Below are 20,696 nucleotides of genomic sequence, written 5' to 3' on the forward strand. Positions count from 1 at the left end.
AGTCTGAGGTTGTAAATTGTTAAATATGCTGTTAATGAATGGATTTAGCCACATGTAAGTGGTCCCCACAGTGGTAGGATATGTTAATAAAATATCATGTATTGTTGGATTTAACCATCTGAATGTAGACGACTTTGCTTGGTTTCAGAGTCCTTCTTATTTTATTATATGAGCATCTTAACAAAGCCCTGTGTGTCAGTGTGGACTGAAGAAAAGCCACAGAGTGGAAATGTAACCAAATAAAGCAGAGGCAGGAGCTGACTCCTCTTTTCCTTATATGGTAATGGAGCGTGAGGTGAGGGGCGGGGCTCGTTGCTCAACGTCATCAACGTAACTCGGACACCCGGAAGTGGAGTAAAATGAAACATGTTTTGAAGTTAGCCGCGTCTGTGAGCAAATAGATTCAAATTAAACTCCGTATTCACCGCACCGAGTGACGCTGTACTGTCGGCGCGATCCTAAAGATGAGTGTGAGTGAAAAAGAAAAGGTAAGCTGCCAGAAGTTAGCCGCATAGCTTAGCCTCCCTGTCATCCTGAGCCCTGTTGTACTTTTCTGTCTTTCACCCAGGACCCTGCAGCCCTGAGGGAGGAGGGGAACACCCTGTTCAAGGCAGGAGACATGCAGGGTGCTGCCTGCTGTTACACCAAAGCACTGAAGCTGAGTGAAAAACAGGCAGAGAGTGCTGTCCTGTACCGCAACCGCTCTGCCTGCTACCTGAAGCTGGAGGAGTACAACAAGGCAGAGGCTGATGCGTCCAAAGGTGGGTCAGCCACATAAAGTAGTAGTTTGTGAGGTCAATTAAGGGACACTTCACCTGCATACATAATTAAGCTTACTTTTATCTGCATTGTAATCCATCCAGCCATCTAGGTAGATGTACTGTGACCTGCTGAGGGCTGTAGTTTACCTCAAACCAGGATCCTGAAGGACGTTTGGTTTGGGACAGCACTCCACAGCTTCTTCTTCTTTGATGTTTAACAGCAGTTGGCATCCTTATTGTTGCATATACTGCCCTTTTTTTATTTCACATGAAATGACAAACATACATACACGCAACACATACATTAGGAACGCATAACAGGAGATGTCCTTACAATTTCAGTTCCATATAATCATGCCCTCATATCCTATCATCCAGTATTTCTTACTCCTTCTTAAAACAAGAGTAACATGTCGCCATGAGTACATATATTTACTAACAACTGTACTGCATTAAGAAAAGAAGAAAAGTTCTGACATTGTCTGTATTACTGGCAGCCATCTTTGCTTAAACCTGCCTGATTTGAGCTGATTTTCTCCACGATAAACACATTTTTACCCTTTCTCTCCATTCCGTTATACTGGGGGGCTGTGGCTTCAACCAAGAAGCTGTAATTGTTTTCTTTGCTATTAAAAGCAGAATTCTCTGTAAGGAAGCCAAGTTCCCATCTGTGACATTATCTGGGACTATACCTAATATGTACAATGCTGGATCTAAAGTAAAGTCAATACCCACAACATGTTGCCCTCTTTTTAAAAAACAATATTTTTATTAACCTAGTTAAAACAAGATATCCCATTATGATTTTCGTCCCTTCTCTAGATTTCCCACATTCTATTATAGTCTTGAAACTATTCTCCACTGTTCCTGTCTTCCACAACCCTGCAATCATCTTTTATCCCTCTCCCTTTCATATCCATGACAAGCAACAATCACATGCTCCACTGCTCAACAGCACCTCTTAGGACACATATACTACAACATCTTGGATGAACAGTTTAATTAACAGTTAAACCACTTTCAACAATTGTGCACCAACCAGCTGTCTCATCTTAAATGAAAGAAACTATTTCATGACTATTGTATCTAGATCTGTCACTCTAACTTAAGATTTGCATGTATGTGCAAGCTATACTGAACGTGATTCCTGAAACTTTTTTTTTTTTCCAGCTCTTGATAATGACCCAGGTGATGTGAAAGCCAGGTTTCGGAGAGCTCAAGCTTTCCAGAAACTCGGTCGGCTTGACCAGGCCTTTCTGGATGCTCAGAGGTGTGCTCAGCTGGAGCCCAAAAACAAAGCCTTTCAAGATCTGCTCAGACAGCTGGGAGCACAGATCCAGCAGAAGGTGAGTGGTTGTGAGGGTCATGGAGGTTTGTCTTGTATTTGAAGCAGTAACCTTAAAGAAACTAATCAAGATTTTTTTTTTTTGTCTTAACCGTGTAGTCAGCGCAACTCAACTCCACAGATGCTCGTGTGCAGCAAATGTTCTCCCTCCTCCTAGATGCATCTGCAAAAAACTCAGATCGGCAAAAGGTATCTAAAAAAAGACAGGAGCATAATAAACTGCTGCAATCCACTCGTTTATTGTGTGTGACTTTGATTAATTACATCCTAAACAGTCTGTAAAGTTGTATTACAAGATTACAGCATAACGTGGTCCATTATTTAATTCCAGGCTGCTCAGAATCTAGTCGTATTATCTCGAGAAGATGCAGGAGCTGAGCAGATTTTCCGTAACGATGGAGTGAAGCTGATTCAGAAACTTCTTCAGTCAAAGCAAGAGGATGTTGTCCTCTCTGCCCTGAGGACCCTGGTCGGGTTGTGTACTGGGCATCAGTCTAGAGTAAGTGACAGTTCCCTCTAAATGTGTTCTTCATCTTTAATGTCCCTTTTAACAGGTGTGAAAACTTTTTCTTTCTTGAAACACAGATAAAACAGGAAGTGTATATAAAGTGATGGTCGTCTTATTTGTATTTTATGTCAGACATGTCTGCTTGTAGACTGTATTCACCATGCTAGTAACCCTTATCAATTGCTTTGCTGCTTTTTACTGCTGACATGCACTGTTGTATTCATAGACTATGGCCATAGTGAATGAGTTGGGAATGGAGCAGCTGTGCGCAGTAATGGGATCAGGAGCCTCCGCTGTGTCTCTGGCTGCCTGCCACCTGCTGCAGGTGATGTTTGAGGCTCTGACGGAAGGCATGAAAAAAGAGATCAGAGGGAAAGATGAAGCAATACTTCCCGGTGAGTTTGGACACGGATCAATATTTATATTATTGTTGGCTACATATGAAAGTTCACCTGGAACAAATGCTTCTTTTCTGTGGCCGTCTGTTTGGTAATTGGATGTATGGATTTGACGCAGAACCCTCCAAGGAGTTACGCTCAATGTTACGTCACCTCCTGGAAATGATGCCAGCATCTAACGTGTCGGGGCCAGGCAGAGACAGCGCCATCAACCTCCTGGTCAAACAAGTTCCCCGCAAATCTTTGAAAAACCCAGATAACTCCCTCACGTTGTGGGTGATAGACCAGGGTATGAAACACACCTACACATAATGTAGATGGATATCAAACAAGCATAGACCTGACAATATGCTGAAATGTCGAATGAAAATTCCAGACTTTCTATGACCAGTTATCTGGTATTTCTGCAGCCGTATTAATGAATGAATGAATGAATTAATTCCTTGACCTACTCCAGGACTAAAGAAAATCCTGGAGGTAGCTGGGACGGTCCCTGAGCTCTCAGAAGGACCACCTCTTACAGACAATTCTCACATGAGCTGCTCCGTGTTGCTTAACAAACTCTACGATGACCTAAAGAGTGACAAAGAGAGGGAGAACTTCAACAAACTGTGTGAAGAATATGTACAGTGAGTTGACCACAGAAACCTGTTATTAATTTCCAATGTTTGTGTCACTTGAGCTGCTTAATACTGCAGTCACGGCTCCTTATTACAGGCTGTGTAAGTCTAAAAGTGCCGTTCTGTAACTAACTTTTTCTTCTCCGTAGGCAGCACTTTAGCCGATCAGGCCTAGATGCCAAGCTGCGAGCCATCCAGACGGTATCAGTGCTCCTTCAAGGACCGAGCGACGTGGGGAACAGAACCCTGGAGATGTCAGGAATGATCGATGCCGTAATTTCCCTTTGCGCCTCCGAAGATGTAACTCACCAGCAGGTAGCAGTTGAGGCGCTCATCCATGCTGCAGGCAAGGCCAAGAGAGCTTCTTTCATCACAGCCAACGGCGTGGCACTTCTGAAGGACCTCTACAAGAAGAGCGAGAATGACAGGATCCGTGTGAGAGCCCTGGTGGTAAGAGCTGCAGGAAAGCAAGTATATTTATTTCAGACAGTTGGTGAAAGGAACATCTATAAATAAAGAAACATTTCTGATGGTTATTAAACAGGGTTTGTGCAAGCTTGGATCGGCAGGAGGGACAGACTTCAGCATGAAGCAGTTTGCAGAGGGATCCACGCTAAAGCTCGCCAAGCAGTGCAGGAAGTATGATTGCCCTTGTTGAATCCTGATTAGGAGAAATGCGTCATGCCTGGTTCACAATGTTGCAGGACCTGATTTAAAAACAAGAAATGAGAGTGTGTTTTTTTAGTTTTTTTTTTTTATTTGAAATCAGAAGCAAGGTGCATCTCCTTCTCTTTTAGATGGCTGTGTAATGAGTCTCTACCCCCAACCTCCCGCCGGTGGTCTGTGGAAGGGCTGGCCTACCTCACCTTTGATGCTGATGTGAAGGAGGACTTAGTGGAAGATAAGAGCGCTCTCCTGGCCATGTGTGAACTAGCAAAGGTTTGACTGATGATTTGTATTTGTAGGTTTTCATAGTTACTGATTATCGTGATATTTATTTTTGTGCACTAACTGTTTTGTTTTTTTCTGTGTCTCTGCAGTCTGAGGATAAGACAGTGCTCTTTGCTGTGGGCTCCACATTAGTAAATTGCACCAACAGCTATGATGTAGAGAAGCCAGACCCTCAGATGGTGGAGCTGGCCAAGTATGCAAAGCAGCATGTTCCTGAGGAGCACCCTAAGGTGTCATTTAAATGCTAACATCACATAATATTCCTTTTTAATATTAGCTCTCCTACTTGGCTTTTTTACATGAACCACTTATCTTTTCTTTTTCTTTCCATGTGTCAGGATGCAACTTCCTATGTGGAGAAAAGACTGGTGAAGCTGCTAGATGCTGGTGTGGTGTCTGCCTTGGTGTGTATGGTTAAACAGGAGAGTCCCGCCCTCACAGAGGCTTGCAGGGAGTGTATTGCCAGGTGGGAAAATGGCAGTAAGTCTTTACCACTCACTGTTCTCTCTGTAGATTTTCTGTTAATGCTGTTTCCCACGACAGGGTCTTCCTGGCTTTGGTGGAACGACAGGAAGATAGGGGCAAAGTGGTGGCACAGGGTGGAGGAAAGGTAGAGCACTATGATGAATAAACGTAGTCTGCACACCGATTTTAAACGTGTGAGCTTTTACATGATTTATGTTTTATTTTTCTTCCACACAGGCTTTGATCCCACTGGCATCTGACAACACGGATGTAGGTAAAATCAAAGCAGCACAAGCCTTGGCGAAAATAACCATCACAAATAACCCAGAGATTGCGTTTCCAGGAGAAAGGGTGAGAATTGCATCCTGTAATAAGCTTCTTCATTTTAATAAAAAAGAAGAAAAAACAACTTCCTATTTAACTTTGTCTGACTTTTTGTTGTCAGATCTATGAGACGATACGCCCACTCGTCAGTCTTCTGAGTCTTGAATGCACCCTGCTCCAGAACTTCGAGGCACTCATGGCTCTCACGAACCTGGCTGGCATCAGTGAGAGACTCAGGTTGGCCACTAGGGGGCAGTCTTTCCTAACAATACATGTACAAAACACAGATTTAGTAGCAGGGATAATTCACAATTTGTTCACAATAATTTGTTTGAGCTTATTTTCTGAAACTATATCTGAGTTAAATTCTTTGTTTGATCTAGTTTCATTTTAGAAAGGTACAGCATTTCATAAACTTTGCTCCAGATTTCATCTTTATAGCTCAAGATGCAGGATGCTTGGCTTCCTAAAAATGACAAGATGCAAGTATTTCATTGTGTCCTGTATTTCAAAGCTGTGTTAATATTTTGACAGTGTATTTTTGCACAGCTGAGACTATGTCCTTTAAGTATATATGCATACATCCTGATGATTTTCTTGGCTTTCATGAAGTCACAGCTTTACACTCAAATGTTTTTACTGTCAGGTCTCCAGTTAGACTTCCTTTCACAATGTGTCTTTTATTCTCGCATCACAGTTTTGCATCAGTATTTCTAGTATCTCATTGTGCTGATAAAGTATATCGTTTTACAGACAAAAGATCATAAAGGAGGACGCAGTCCCAAAAATTGAAGGCTACATGTTTGAGGAGCACGACCTGGTCAGAGCTTCTTCCACAGAGTGCATGTGTAATTTGGTTTTAAGCACAGAGGTAAGACACATAGTCGAAGATGACTGTTTAGGAAAGTGTGTTAAAGTAAAGTTGAAGTCAAAGCAGTCTATGTTTGGTGTGCCCTCAGGTGCAGAAGCGGTACCTGGCCACAGGGAGCGATCGCCTGAAGCTTCTTGTGCTGTACTGCGGAGAGGAGGATGAGAGACTGCGGAAAGCTGCTTCAGGAACTCTGGCGATGCTGACCGCTGAACAGCCTGAGATCTGCGCCCGCATCCCTGGAACAGTAAGCACACATCCATCAACTCAGCGCTGTCACGTACTGCAGTGACTCATTCTTCTATTTTCCACCTCACACAACTCCCTGCTGTCCTCTCTTTCCTCAGACGACCCACTGGCTAGAGATTGTGCAGGCACTGTTGCTCAGCGAAATATCCGACTTGCGTCATCGGGGAGTGGTCATAGTTCAGAACATGATGCAGGCGGAGAAGAGTCTGGCTGAGACGCTCATGGAGAGCGAAGCTCTGGAGATTCTTTCTGTCTTGGCGAAGGGAGGAGGGGGCATGCCGGAAGCTGTCTCCAAGGCAGCTCAGAACTGTCTGGACAAGGCTGTTGAATACAACATCATCAAGACCAGGGGAGAGAAGGAAAACAACGGAGGAAATGAACCCTGAATACAACACTGCCGGCCTCTGTATATGTCTTCTGGCCATGTTTAAGTGCTTGGAGTATTATGTGGGACCAGTCATTTCGCTTAGATGGGTACAAGCTGATCCTGAAACATTCACGTCACAAAAACTAAGAAAGGTATTAAAATAAGACGATACTCACAGAAGTGTTTTGTGACAAAGGAGTTGTGATTGCTGTTTCACATCGTTTTTCTACTGATTGTATTTGATTTAATTATACTGTATGTTCACAAACCCCCACTGGACCTGCAGTGTATATTCCACTTAGAGACAATAAGGCATTGCTTGATATATTATTAATGTTTCTTTTATTTCTGTCATTATTCTCCAAAATCCATTGGCTTTATTTTCCCATTTTATACACACTACTATATTTGTTTTCTTCTATTTTGCCCTAAACAACACACCAAAAACATTTAATTCACATAGTTTGCTTTTTATTATTATTTTTTTATTATTATTATCACTCCACTACATTCCCAGTGTCTTGATTGTATGGTTTTCTAAAATGATGACTGAACACATGGACAGAAAATTAAAAACCTCTGTACCAAAAATGAGTGAATGAGCCTTTACTGTCATTGTGCAGCAATGACTAGAGCGCATGCGCGGTACATCACCACCACGTTAGTGTTGAAACTTTGCGGGACAACTGCGTTGCACGGCTAAACTGTGTTTGCATGACCAAACGGAGGTAAAGTGTTTCCAATGCGGTGGTTCGGGTTCGGCTTCAATGCATTTGGACAGATACATGTCGGTGAGAAATTAATTAAAGGAGAGTGTAGCGACGCTGCGGAGGAAGTGAAAGTGTTTAGCCCGGCAGAGCTAGACTGCTGCAGCTGCTGCAGGGTGAAGACTGGCTGTCACATCAGAGCAAGTTGGAGCCGAAGAGCATATTTACATTTGGATGGTAGGTCTTGTTGTGCGTCCGTATTGGAAATAGCCTCTAATTATTCATAGCACTGACTCGTGTATCATTCCCTGTGTCTGTCAGGGGACAGCTGCGTGTGTCTCTGTGGTGTCTCTGTGAAAGACAGCCGTGGGTGTCAAGATGCATCCGTCAGTGAATCGCACTTGACACTCGCTTTCTCAGACAGAATTGAGTCCTGGGATCTGCAGAAGGAGGAGAAAACTCCATCATGGAGCATGGGGATAACAACAGAGAGCTCTGGTAATGTATTTACTAATGACAGTTACTAGATGATGGTGTGAGTAGCTGGGCTAACATGTTGCTGCTTTCCAGGACCCTCTTTGAATCTCCCATTGGTCCCTGGGGGTTACATAGCCACAAAGCCACCCTTCTATCGCTCCTTATCACCACACCTGAAAGCCAAGAGTCTGGCACTGAGTGCAGAGCATGCTGTCCTTCTCAGTGCCTCCGGAGCTGTGTACACCTGGGGACTGGGCAGGTACGCCTCATACTCACACACCTGCCTTTATTGGAAATCTGAGCAATGTTGCATAATCTCAATCTTTGGTGTGTGTGTGTGTTAATGTGGTTATTCGACAGCCATGGTCAATTGGGTCACGGAGGGCTCACCCCTGAAGAGGAGCCCAGGGCAGTGGAGGCACTGTGGGGGATGCCCATGAGCTGTGTAGCTACAGGAGGCTGGCACTCTGTCTGCATTAGTGGTAAGTGTGGTACTGAAAAGAGTTATGTCTTTAACTGGAGGAAACAAATAGCTCAAATGATGTCTCCTTCAGATGGAGGTGACCTCTATGTGTGGGGCTGGAATGAAAGTGGACAGCTTGGACTTCCATCGCGAGGTCTGAGGAAAGCACTGCAGCAGCAACGCAGCCAACAAGCAGGTAAATCTGTTTTCTTGTCGAGTGAGATATTTAAAAGGTTATAGTAAAGGGGCAGTTCACCCAAAAAACAATATCAGGCTTATATTTCGTCTTCCATCAATCGAAATATTCTTGTGTAACTCTCTTAAGGTTCACACTGCACTCAGCTGCATTGTTTTTGGTCTGTCACGTTTAATAGTTACAATACTTCATGCTTCAATATATAAACATATATAAAGGATGCTTGCCAAATGATCAAGCTCCATTGTACTGGGTGAGCTACACTTCACAAGCTTTAGGTATTAAATATTAAGATGTATCAAGAAATTCTATATATTGTTCATGGATGAACTGCCTAACTGTAATGTGATTTCATATATGTATGGTAGGTATGCTGCTTATAGTAGAAACTTAGGCTGTAGTTAAGTAGTAAGAACTGAAGCATTGTCTATACTGAACAGGAGCAACGTGCCAAGATGCCAGAACATCTCCAGCTGAAGAGTCACAAGAGGGAGAGAAAAATGAAGAGGTATTTATATCAATTCAGGCATTCCCGGCTCTGCTGGATATCACTCCATCATGTGAAATCAGGACAGTCAGCTGTGGGTCCCGCCACACAGCTGCCGTAACAAGTAAGAAACCCCGCTTGCCAAGAAAATCTGCATCAATATACCTATTGTCAAGTCAATGTCATCTGTATTTTTTTCATTTCAGCCACAGGTGACCTCTACACTTGGGGCTGGGGTAAGTTTGAATTCGAAGTTTAACCGATTTTGAATCTCTTGCAAATGTGTCACATCTTTGTATCATGTTCTCACTGCAATTAAAGTTCATGAGTAATCTTAGAGCACAACATTAGTATAAGTTTGAATGTGCGAGCTCCATCTTTCCTTCTGTTATCATTTCAGGTGACTACGGCCAACTTGGACATCAGACTTTAATAAGTTCAGATGAGCCCCAGCGTGTGGAGTTCTTCAGCGAGCAGCACATGCGTGTGGTTGATGTAGTGTGCGGAGCGTGGAACACTTTTGCTGCTGTCGTCAAAGAGGAAGTAGCCTAAAAATACCACTGAAGCCTTAATAAACAAGAACACTGGACTTTGTACACAATACCAGGAAGTGTACAGTATATTTGTGATCATATCACAACAGATACGAGACTTTGAATTAAATATACTGTAAATTCTCCTCACTTGTCTGTATAAAAAAGAAACTTTGTAAATTAGTAGTTTTTGGAAATACAGTATTTTTATTTTTCAGTATAGAAAAAAAAATGAATTTGTTATATATTTCACAAATAATGCATAAAACAGGTAAGGCTTTAAATTCCACAGGGAAATATAATTTAAGGCAAATATCTAAAAGTATTGTATATGAAAATTAAACACAGTGTGAGAGTCAGAGAGTGGTGCATTCCCACAATGTAGCAGAGGTCTTCACAGCACAATCTTGAAAGAACTGTGGACAAATTAAAACAACAGAAGCAGTTAGAAGGATCAAAATGTGTTGGGTAAAGTACACACTGATGCCAACAGTTAGGTAATATTAGTAATAATTGGATTTTCATTCACCTGACAAAATCCGGCGACCTTGAAATGACATGCTGAAACTCCGAGAGGTTCACAGTTCCATCCTTGTCGATGTCTGACTCTTCAAGGATCTAAAAAACATGCAAAGAAAAATAACTGTTCAACCACACCGCTGTACAAATCTGTAAGCACAAGCTGTTTTAACTATCCAGTGTGCCTCCCTACATGTTTATTAGTGAACTCACATTGCTGATGAGCTGTCTCATTTCTTCAGCTGTTAGTCTTGTGTCATCCGTCTCACCAGTCAGGCAGTTCACCAGCTTCTCCAGATCACCACCATCAAGCGTTCCATCATCGTCAAAGTCTGAAAACATCAATGTTCTTATGACACTGATTGACAGCCATCTGTGCATTATAAACTATTTTATTTATTAACTTATTTACCAAATATACGGAAGGCATAGTGGGATTTGATTTCCAGAGTAGCAGAGTCGCTGAAGGCACTCAGGAGATCCAGAAAGTCCTCGAACGTGAGGCTTCCGTCTTTATGTTCAGATGTTGAGAACACATGGCAGATTCTTTTCCTGAAAGGGTTGGACTGATAAGAAAGAAAGTACAAGGGTCAGCACAGCTTACCAATACTCGAAGCACTTCCTCAACAACAATCCTTGTCCCTTATGTCATAGTCATAATGAGAACAAACAATAAGCAGTCCACAAAAACACTACATTTCTTCAGATTTACTATAAAACAGGGTTTTCACCTTGAGCTCTGGCAGAGTAAGAATCCTGTCCATTGGGACTCTGGTGTTTTGATGGTCTTTCTCATCTTTTGTGAGCAGCTCAGTGAATCTCTTGTGAGCACTAAAACAAACAAAACAAAAATCATTCAGCGAAATAAGCAGTGTTGGATTGTTTAAATTGCTTTTAAGAAGACTGAGATATTCATAATGATCACTTACAGGAGAATCTCTTGTTTTGTCAAGAATGTCAGCTCCTAAGAGTAAAAGTAAGTGATTATCACAACGAGACAGAGAAACATGAGACTACCACAGTTAGCCATTAGCGTTATTAGCTTTCATCTTAATAAGCGTGATGACAAGTTGTAAATTAGTTAAACGAAGCTACGACTGATATTAAGTTAACTTTATCGTTATGAGAAGTATAACAACAAGTAAATAAAACTTAACGTCAGACGACAAAGCTGTAAACTTGCTGTAACGTTATCATTGTCTTTTACGGGACGTCACAATAACTGCTCTCAACTTTAGCCACTCGGTTAACGATAATAATTTGCTTTTCCTTACTAAGACTTTTCTTCGGACACTTACTTGGTATTCTGAGAGCAAATCCTTCGCGAGATGACTCGCCGTGGTGCCCATGTTGAAACTTTAGACACGGAAATTTACTTTTGTTGTTGTAAAATACGAGACAACTTTGCCATCGCCTACTTCCGGAATCTGCCTGGCTTCCGGTATCTCTCTGGCATTGCTGCGTAACGGTTACCATAGTGACGTACAATGACAACAGGTGATGTGGCTGATCGGTGTTGCACCATTTCATAGTTTACAGTAAAAGGACGGACTCAACACTGAGCCACTGACACAACTAAATTAATTATTGGCGTGGGTGTCCAGACGACTACTGTTCTTCAAATCTTTATTTAACACTATGAAATTACTGCACTTACTGTGTTACGACTAATGACACTACTTCAGTGAACTATAGTATACAAAATGTAAATACTTTTATCTCAAATATTTCACAGTGCAACAGTAAATATTTCTTTTTTTAATTATTTTATTTTACATTGTTTTGTTTAAATGTATTAATTATTCCTGTCTTCCGAGTATGTACATGCCACCCAGTGTTAATAGTGTATAGCTTTCCAAACAAATATATAGTACTCAAACTGTCATTGCAACAAAACAATTGTTGTCTTTTATTGAACCAAAAACAAACAAATACAGGGCATGAATGTATTTTCCTTCTATAGAATTTAAGTCATTAATTAGGCTTACTAGTACAAGTAACAAACAAACAATTAAAAGAGAAATATAATAGTATCTACAAAAACATAGCTTCTGGTAATGTATTAATGCTCATATGTGTTTTGTTTTGTTTTGTTTTGTTTTGTTTTTTGAATAGCACTGAATGAAGATGAGAAACACACAAGCATCTTGACATGAAGACCAGGAGATGATTACTTCACCTCTTGTAAGGAGACAAGCTAAGCTCCTGGATTTGTCTCCCAGTCATTTGTATCTAAAAAGAACAGAAACAAACAATTAACATTAAGAAAAACAGAATTGCTTCTGATGCAAGAAATAGAATAATGTACAAAAGTAAAAAAGTTGCTTGTCTAAATATTCTCTAAAATCTTTTACAACTGACAAATGCACTAATGCTGTCACAATAATTATGATTTTTATTCCTGCTAAATGTAATAATTCTTATGTGCTTTTCATTATTTGTACCTATCATTTTCGTTCCCTCCTTGGTCTCAGCTGGAACGCCGATCCCGTACTCGTTTTGAGCGGTGACTCTGAAGAAGTAGATTCCTCCCTCCTCCAGGTCTGACACCTTGTAGGACAGTCTGCGGCATTTGTCTGTGAGCCTTGTCCACCCTGTTCTGCTGAGGTCCCTTATATCTACAAGGTAGTTCTTAACAGGGCCTCCTCCCTCATTCTCAGGTATGTCCCAGGAAACAGTGGCAGAGTTCTTGGTCACATCTTTAACTGCTATATGGATTGGTGGACCAGGTGAATCCAAAACTCTTACACTCAGCGTCAAAGAGGCAGATCCTGCAACGTTTTGCAGTTTGATTATGTACTTGCCAGAATCGTCACGTGTTGCCCTTTCCACTGTGATAGAGGTGACGGAGCTGCTGGTGTTGATCAGTCCTCTGACTCTCAGATCGACATCTGCCTTGTCCCATGTCACAGTGGGAACAGGTTTGCCTGTGAAAGGCACAGTCAAAGTGAAGGAGCTGCCATCTTTAACAAGCAGGGTTTTTCTCATCTCGGTGGGAACTTCAAACCTGGGCTCTTCTTCTCTCTCCATGGCCACTTGAGGATCTGTTTCAGGACTGGGCTCACTGATACCAATCTTGTTTATGGATCTGACAATGAACACATATTCAGTACCTGATGTGAGTCCAGTAACTGTAAACTCAGTTTTATCAATGTTATGGACACCAACAGTCCAGTCTTCTTCTGTTGATTTTCTAAATTCAACTTTGTAACCAGTGACTGCTGCTCCACCATCAAACAGTGGCTTGTTCCATGACAGAGTTATGGAGGACCTGGCTGAATCACTTATGGTGGGTTTTGCAGGAGGGGAAGGTAGAAACTTTGGGTCCTCTGCTAGTGTGAGTGGGGATGGGAGACTGGGTTCACTTAGTCCAGCGGCATTTTCAGCAAAAACTCTGAATTCATACTCACATCCCTCGTGCAGGCAGGAAGCTTTGACTCGTAGGTCATAGACTGGTTTCTTATTGACACGAACCCAGCGAACACCCTGCTTCTCCCTCTTCTCTATAATGTATCCACTAATGCGACTGCCGCCATCAGAGGCAGGTCTCTTCCAGCAGATAGTCATAGTATCGTTGGTTGCACTCGTGACCTCTACATCAGTCGGAGCGGATGGAATAGTAAAGGGATCCATGGCTTTGATAGGCTCACTTTCCAGAGTTTCACCTTCCCCATACTTGTTCACTGCCCTCACCCTAAACAGGTATTCATTTCCTTTCACTAGCTTGGTTATTTTGCAAGTAGTTGCCATCATGTCACCGTACACAACGATCCAAGAAACACGGCTAGTTTCACACTTCTCAACAATGTAGTACATGATTTCAGCACCACCCGTCTCAGGAGGAGGTCCCCATGACAGGGTGCATTTCTCTGCTGAGAGTCCAGATACTACAAGAGGTCCAGCAGGTGGGCCAGGCCTGTCCAGGACCTTGCAGATGATAGTCTTAGATGTGGTACCACCAGTGTTCTGTAGGGTTAAAGTATACTGTCCAGAGTCTTTCCTAACACTTTCTCTGATAAGTAAAGAGGTATGTGCCTTTGTTGCAGTTATCTCAACCCTTCCCTTGGTTCCAATGTTTCTAGCATTCTTCAACCAAAATACTGTAGGGTTTGGGCGGCCAGAGATGTCAGCATCTATTCTTAGGAGGTCTCCTGCTTTGACAACCAACACCTGTCTAAATCTGTCCTCCAATTTAATTTTGGGTGGCTCTACATCATGCTGTACAGTCACAGGTCCTGTGGTTTCAGAGGGTGCACTAAAGAGCTCAGCTGAATTTTTGGCAATCACACGAAAATCATACTGTTCGCCCTCTGTGAGGCCAGTCACTTCCAAGAAGGTGTCCAGTAAGTTGGTGAAGTTGCATTTAAGCCAGCAACTATCTGGTAGCTCTTTACGCTCAACAATGTACCCAGTTATTTTAGCCCCACCATCGTATTCTGGTTTATCCCATGAGAGGGAAACTGAGCTGTTAGTTATGTTGGTTACTGTGAAGTTGCGTGGAGGATCGCACTGGTCTCTTGCTGCCACAGGCTCAGATGCCTTACTGCATGGTCCAGCACCAGCCATATTCTCAGCACAAACCCGGAACTCATAAACCAGACCCTCTTCAACACTTGTCACCTTGAATTGGTTCTCAGTTACTGGTCCTTTGTTTAACTTTGTCCACAAAATACTGCTTTGATCTTTGCATTCAATATGATAACCAATAATAGGGCTGCCTCCATCATTGTCTGGCTTGCTCCATACAACCACCATGACAGACTTTGAAGCATTTACAACCCGGAGATTGATTGGTGGACCAGGAGGCTTAAAGGGATATTGGGCAACAACAGGTTCAGACTCAACAAAGTGGCTTTTGCCATAGCGATTCTCTGCAGCAATACGAAACTGATATTCAGTGCCCTGTGTCAGACGAGAAATTTTGATTGATGTTCTGGCAACTGTGGCTGACACAGTCTGCCATATTGTGCTGCCTGTATCCCTCTTCTCAACAACATAATTACTAATTTGACATCCACCAGTATAATGTGGGGGCTGCCATGACAAAGACATGAAATCAGCACTCACTTCATCCACACTGAGGTCAGTTGGTGGGCCAGGTCTTTCAAAAACATTAACAAAGATTTCAGCGGATGTGGTTCCAACTGAGTTGGCCAAAGTCACTTCATACACTCCAGCATCTATTCTGCTTGCATCTTTGATAATTATTTGAGATGATGTGTCAGATGTATGCGTATTTACCCTGCTTGTTTCTTTCAGCAAGTTGCCATCTTTTGTCCAGGTTGCTGTTGGCTGTGGTACACCCTTGTAGGGAACATCAATCTTTAAATCGTTTCCTGCTTTTACACTGAACGTGTTGGACAGCAAATTTATAATGGGTCCAGCACTACTATTATTCACTGTAACAGGTGTCAAAAGGCACGTTGGTTCACTTTTTCCCTTTTCATTAACAGCACTCACTCTGAAGAAATACTCCTTTCCATTAGCCAGCCCATTAATAGTCACTTCCAGTGCTTTACTCTCTGAACATATTGTCCATGTGTCATCTCCCTTAACTTGCATTTCTACGATATAACAAGTGATTTTGCTTCCTCCATCATGGTCAGGCTTCTCCCAAGAGAGTCGTCCACTACTGCTGGTAACATCACTGACTGTGATTTTGCCAGGAGGCAGAGGAGCCTCACAGACTTTAACAGCATCAATGATCTCTGCTGGCAGTCCAGTGCCAAACTCATTCACAGCCAGAACACGGAAATAATAGAAGCATCCTTCTTGGAGATTGTCAATCTTGCATGAGTTTCTCACACAGTTGCTACAGACGCTTGTGAATGCCTTCCTAGTCTCCTCTCTCTTTTCTACGACATAGTGTGAAATCTTTGCTCCTCCATCAATGAGAGGTGCCTCCCAGGAGATGGACACAGAGTCTCTCTTTACCTCCTTTATCTCTAAGTTGGTTGGTGCGGTGGGAGTGTCCAATACTCTGACACTGATGAATGCTGATTTAGAACCACTGTAGTTTTCAGCAGTCAACACATATTTTCCTGTGTCATTTCTATTGACATTCTCGATCAATAACACTGTGTAGGAGTTTGTTACCTCAATTTGAGCACGCTCACTGAGAGTACCACCTTCTTTTGACCATTTGACCTCAGGCTCTGGCTTTCCTTTGATGGTGACAAAGAGACGTAAAGTGGAACAGGCTCGAACACTAACAATCTTCCTTAAGGTAGTGTCCAACTCAATCTCAGGTGCCTCCAGTTTTTCAGCAGCTACCACAGACCCAGGTAGATCCACATGCTCTCCAACTCCAGCAGCATTCATTGCACGTATGCGGAAATTGTACTGTGCATTATCTCTCAGTCTCTTCACAGTGTAGTTTGTGTCCTCTACACCTGTGCTTGGTGAGCATGTGATCCACTCGTCATCTGCTGCTTCTTTCATCTCAACAACATATCCACTGATGGTTGCTCCACCGTCATAGATGGGCTTTGACCAGCTAAGGGACACAGAACTGCTGGAATAATCTGTCACCTTGGGATTTGTAGGGGGACCAGGTGGGTAAGTAGCTTCACATACCTTTATGTACTCACTTGGCTCACTGGGTGCACCCACACCTGCAGCATTCTCTGCCAATACTCTAAATTGATAGTAATGTCCCTCAGCAAGACCAGTGCATCGGAAACGCAAGTCATTGAGTCTTCTCCTGTTGCATTTAGTCCACCTGACCCCCTCTTTGTCACGTTTTTCTAGGATGTAGCCATCAATCTCTGAGCCTCCATCAGTCTCCGGCCTTTCCCATGTGAGCACAATAGAGTCACCAGTCACAGTGGTGGCTGTAGGTGTAGAAGGTGCACTAGGTGTTGTAAAAGGGTTTTGTGCAATGAAGGGATCTGATTCCACAAATTCACCAACACCATATTTGTTCACGGCAGCTACTCTGAATATATATTCTTTACCAGGCACCAGTTTTGTCACTTTGTAACTGACAGCTTCAACTTGAGGATCAACCCCTGTCCAAGTAACACGACTGGTCTCCCTTTTTTCAATGATGAAGTGGGTAACACTGGCACCACCATCATTTACAGGGGGGTTCCAGTGAAGATTACACTTCTCTGCACTAACAACTTTCACCCTCAGAGGTCCATCTGGAGGACCAGGTCTATCCAGGACTTTCACATTAACTGCGACAGATGTAGTTCCACCAGTGTTACTGAGGCTCAAGACAAAGTGACCCCCATCCACTCGAATACAGTCCCTGACAGTCAGAGTTGTATGAGTAAGCGTGTTTTTAACCTCCATTCTAGGTGTAACTTTGTCAATTTCTTTTCCATCCTTCAGCCATGTTACTTCAGGGAGGGGCTTCCCAGAATAATCAGCATCAATGACAAATGTATCTCCAGCTGGAACAATAGTAGTACTCTTGAACTTAGGATCAATGGATACTGTGGGTCCTTCAATAACATCCTGAGCAATGATAGTTACACTTTCTGAAGGCGGGCTCCAAACACCAGCACCATTCTTCGCAGTTACTCTAAACTCATAACTATCGCCTCCTATCAGACCTGTGACTGTAAACTGATTCTCAGTAACGCTGGTGAAGTTTGCCTTCATCCATCTTCCATCTGGGAGCTCCTTCTTTTCAACAATGTAGCCTGTAATGGTGCTTCCACCATCATACTTGGGTTTCTCCCACTGAAGAGTAATATTCTCTCTAGTAATGACAACAGCTTCAGGTTTACCAGGTGGATCACAGGGATCTCTTGCCACATAGCAGTCAGATATCTTGCTAGATGAGCTGAGTCCAGCAATATTCTCAGCAAAGACTCTGAATTCATACTCAATGCCTTCCTCCAGTCCACTTGTTTTGAAGCGAGCCTCGGGTATAACAAATTTGTTTAGCTTAGTCCATAAAATGCTGTTCTTCTCTTTGCGTTCAAGGTGATAGCCAATAATAGGGCTGCCTCCATCTTTGGCTGGAGGCTTCCATTCAACCACCATGCTGTACTTTGTCACAGTGGATGTAAAGGGGGTGCCAGGAGCAGTGGGCACACTGAAAGGATATTCTGCAGTTACAAAGGCAGAGGTGATTGCAGTGCTTTTTCCATACCTATTTTCAGCAAACACTCTGAATTGATATTCATTTCCTGTCTTCAATTTGGTGACTTTGATTGTGGTTCTTACAGTTGTTGCAGACACAGTCTGCCATTCTGTACTTGAAATTTCTCGTTTCTCCACTATGTAGTTGTCTAGCTCACAGCCTCCTGTGTATTCTGGTGGCTCCCAGGAGATGGTAACGTAGTCAGAATTGACCTCATCAATCCTTACAGGCCCTTTGGGTGGGTCTGGCTTTTCCAGAACAACCACGGTGATTTCTCCTGTACATTTTCCAGCAGGGTTGCTTGCTATGATAGAGTAGTGACCAGAGTGCTCCCTGACCCCATGTCTGATATGAAGAACTGTTAATAATGGTGTATTTGAAACCTCTAGCCTTGATGTCTCTTTGACTGCGTGACCATCTCTTTGCCATTCAATCTTTGGTGTTGGTTGCCCGACCACTGGTATCTCTACTCTCAGTTCTTCACCATTCTTAACAGTAAATGTGCTAAAAGTTGGAATCTGGAGTTGTGGCTTAATAGCATTTTCCATATCTGTGGCAGCATCAGGTTGGACATTTGGGCTGTGTTCTCCATTCTGTACAGAAGTGGCAGGCTGCCCTGGTGTGAGGAAAACAAAGCATCAAATAGCTGAACTTTAGATGGGATCACTGTGGAGAATCAGACTTATGCAGAATTAAACTTATGCAGATTCAAATGACACTTGATAAGCCAAATTAATCTTTCTGACTTTTTAAATGAATTTCACATTATTATGTTGAGTGAATCCATATTAAAATATGGATAAATTATTTTGCATGTATTTTAAATATTATGTCTATTGAAATTTTGGCTTCTCATACCTTTGGTAACAACAATACTGTATGTAACTAATGAGTCCTAATGAAGCCTTACAAACTTCTCAATCTCACACTGATAACACTACTAGGCACTGTTGAATGTTCCAAATTTTTAAAAAGTGTATTCTGTTACACTTTCATTTTTATTTTTGCTAATGTTTTTAATCGTGATTTTAAAATGGAGTCTATGTATATTCACTGTGTTCACTGCACAGTGATTAGATAAATCCCTGACATACCTTGGACAATGACTCTGCGGGGTGACTGGGAATCCTTTGCAGAGGGTGCTGCATTAGTATCCTGTGTCATATTTATATTTAGAGTGTGAGCCTCATCTTCTGCTGTTCTTGCTGCCTACAAAAGAGAATGGTACAAAACTGTCAGAGAAAATGAAATGAAAGACACGCATACACAATCAGCACAATACATTTGTTTTTCTCCTTTTTTCTAAAACTGTTCTGTTGGACTGGATGTTTAAAAATCAATTGTGGTTTTGTGACAACATTAAAAATGACTTCATTCATAATAGGATTTTGACATAACTAACATGAGAGCTTTAAACAAGATAATATGTTGATTTACATGTTGATCTTAGTGAGTGTGATGAGTTGGTAACAGAAACTCTTGATGGTGTTTAAAATAACTAGAGGCATGGCCATCTGTTCTACCAAACATAAAACTCTAATATTATCTTACCCTTAAAGTTCCCTTAAAGTTTAAACCATTGCTCTTTAGTAAGAAACACAAGAAGGAAAGATCACTCATCAGAAACTCTTAGGTGCCCTCAACTCTTTCTGTACTATATTTCAATAACTTTAAGTATATTGTAGTATATTTTCACACACAATGGTACTTACATGACTGCTGTTGCTGGCCTCCATGTTTTCTCTCGCCCTTATTTATGTCGAGGAAATTAAATGTAATTCAGTTAATACCTTAGTATAAGATGCATCGACTGTTGCGAGCCCCAAAACTCTGTGGCAGACATGCACAGCTCTGCCAATCACTGCCTGCTTTATCTCCAAAAGCATGCAGCGACTAAAATAACCATGATGCCTGATAGGCCAGCTGCTCATTCTTTCAAACTTAGTTGAGCCTTCATGGGTCAGCTGGGGAAAAACTGGAAAGTTGCTCAACAGTAAAATGTTTTACACATACTATTCCAGTTACAAGGGGGTTTACCATATGGCTTTACAAAGTTATCTTCTAAATACCTTAGTATGACTGTGTCCATTGGGGGTTGAAGAGCCTTTCTGAACAAATGGTATAAACAAGGTAGAGTTACATCCCCTCATTTGTCAATATGTTGTAACTGTAGCCTGTTTTAAATTGACTGTGTAGCTTTATAAGGAATATTTTGTCTGCTGTGTCTATTACCAACTTATTAAAATGCAGATAACAACAAACAAGGGTAAAAATGTAATTCAACTCAGCTTTAAATGCATTTAATAAACATTCAGTCAGTTACTGAAAATTAAGATAATTGATTGATGTTTTTTTCTTTT

The 20,696-nt window shown here is 42.0% G+C and overlaps 4 protein-coding genes across 6 annotated transcripts; 2 read left to right on the top strand and 2 right to left on the bottom strand.

Annotated features, from left to right (window-relative positions):
- The first annotated feature begins 315 nt into the window (after positions 1-315).
- Positions 316-7,426, top strand: unc45a (unc-45 myosin chaperone A). Of its 2 annotated transcripts, none has more exons than XM_027273081.1 (19): positions 316-470; positions 569-761; positions 1,932-2,107; positions 2,206-2,295; positions 2,438-2,605; positions 2,841-3,009; positions 3,131-3,301; positions 3,470-3,641; positions 3,782-4,082; positions 4,177-4,271; positions 4,430-4,571; positions 4,673-4,813; positions 4,922-5,049; positions 5,127-5,193; positions 5,286-5,399; positions 5,494-5,609; positions 6,126-6,243; positions 6,332-6,487; positions 6,588-7,426. In XM_027273081.1, the coding sequence occupies exons 1-19, from the start codon at positions 465-467 to the stop codon at positions 6,873-6,875; spliced, it is 2,811 nt and encodes a 936-aa protein (XP_027128882.1). In that variant the 5' UTR covers positions 316-464; the 3' UTR covers positions 6,876-7,426. The 2 variants fall into 2 exon arrangements, with proteins under 2 accessions (XP_027128882.1, XP_010737163.2); XM_010738861.3 differs by having other exon boundaries at positions 318-488.
- An 87-nt stretch (positions 7,427-7,513) lies between these two features.
- On the top strand, positions 7,514-9,865 carry rccd1 (RCC1 domain containing 1). Of its 2 annotated transcripts, none has more exons than XM_010738862.3 (8): positions 7,514-7,800; positions 7,885-8,061; positions 8,134-8,299; positions 8,401-8,522; positions 8,595-8,699; positions 9,140-9,310; positions 9,393-9,422; positions 9,587-9,865. In XM_010738862.3, exons 1-8 carry the CDS (start codon positions 7,599-7,601, stop codon positions 9,736-9,738), a joined length of 1,125 nt encoding a protein of 374 aa, XP_010737164.3. In that variant the 5' UTR covers positions 7,514-7,598; the 3' UTR covers positions 9,739-9,865. The 2 variants fall into 2 exon arrangements, with proteins under 2 accessions (XP_010737164.3, XP_027128883.1); XM_027273082.1 differs by having other exon boundaries at positions 9,140-9,207; positions 9,587-9,753.
- A 40-nt stretch (positions 9,866-9,905) lies between these two features.
- On the bottom strand, positions 9,906-11,697 carry cib1 (calcium and integrin binding 1 (calmyrin)). The gene is made up of 7 exons (XM_010738863.3): positions 11,537-11,697; positions 11,168-11,202; positions 10,970-11,069; positions 10,651-10,804; positions 10,452-10,570; positions 10,249-10,337; positions 9,906-10,135 (listed from the first exon to the last, which is right to left on the bottom strand). The coding sequence occupies exons 1-7, from the start codon at positions 11,585-11,587 to the stop codon at positions 10,114-10,116; spliced, it is 570 nt and encodes a 189-aa protein (XP_010737165.1). The 5' UTR covers positions 11,588-11,697; the 3' UTR covers positions 9,906-10,113.
- A 421-nt stretch (positions 11,698-12,118) lies between these two features.
- On the bottom strand, positions 12,119-20,211 carry LOC104925281 (titin). The gene is made up of 4 exons (XM_019278756.2): positions 20,049-20,211; positions 19,431-19,545; positions 12,683-18,952; positions 12,119-12,470 (listed from the first exon to the last, which is right to left on the bottom strand). Exons 1-4 carry the CDS (start codon positions 20,070-20,072, stop codon positions 12,436-12,438), a joined length of 6,444 nt encoding a protein of 2,147 aa, XP_019134301.2. The 5' UTR covers positions 20,073-20,211; the 3' UTR covers positions 12,119-12,435.
- Positions 20,212-20,696: the final 485 nt, after the last annotated feature.

The sequence above is a fragment of the Larimichthys crocea genome, chromosome XXI (genome assembly GCF_000972845.2).
Source record: "Larimichthys crocea isolate SSNF chromosome XXI, L_crocea_2.0, whole genome shotgun sequence".
Taxonomy (NCBI): domain Eukaryota; kingdom Metazoa; phylum Chordata; class Actinopteri; family Sciaenidae; genus Larimichthys; species Larimichthys crocea.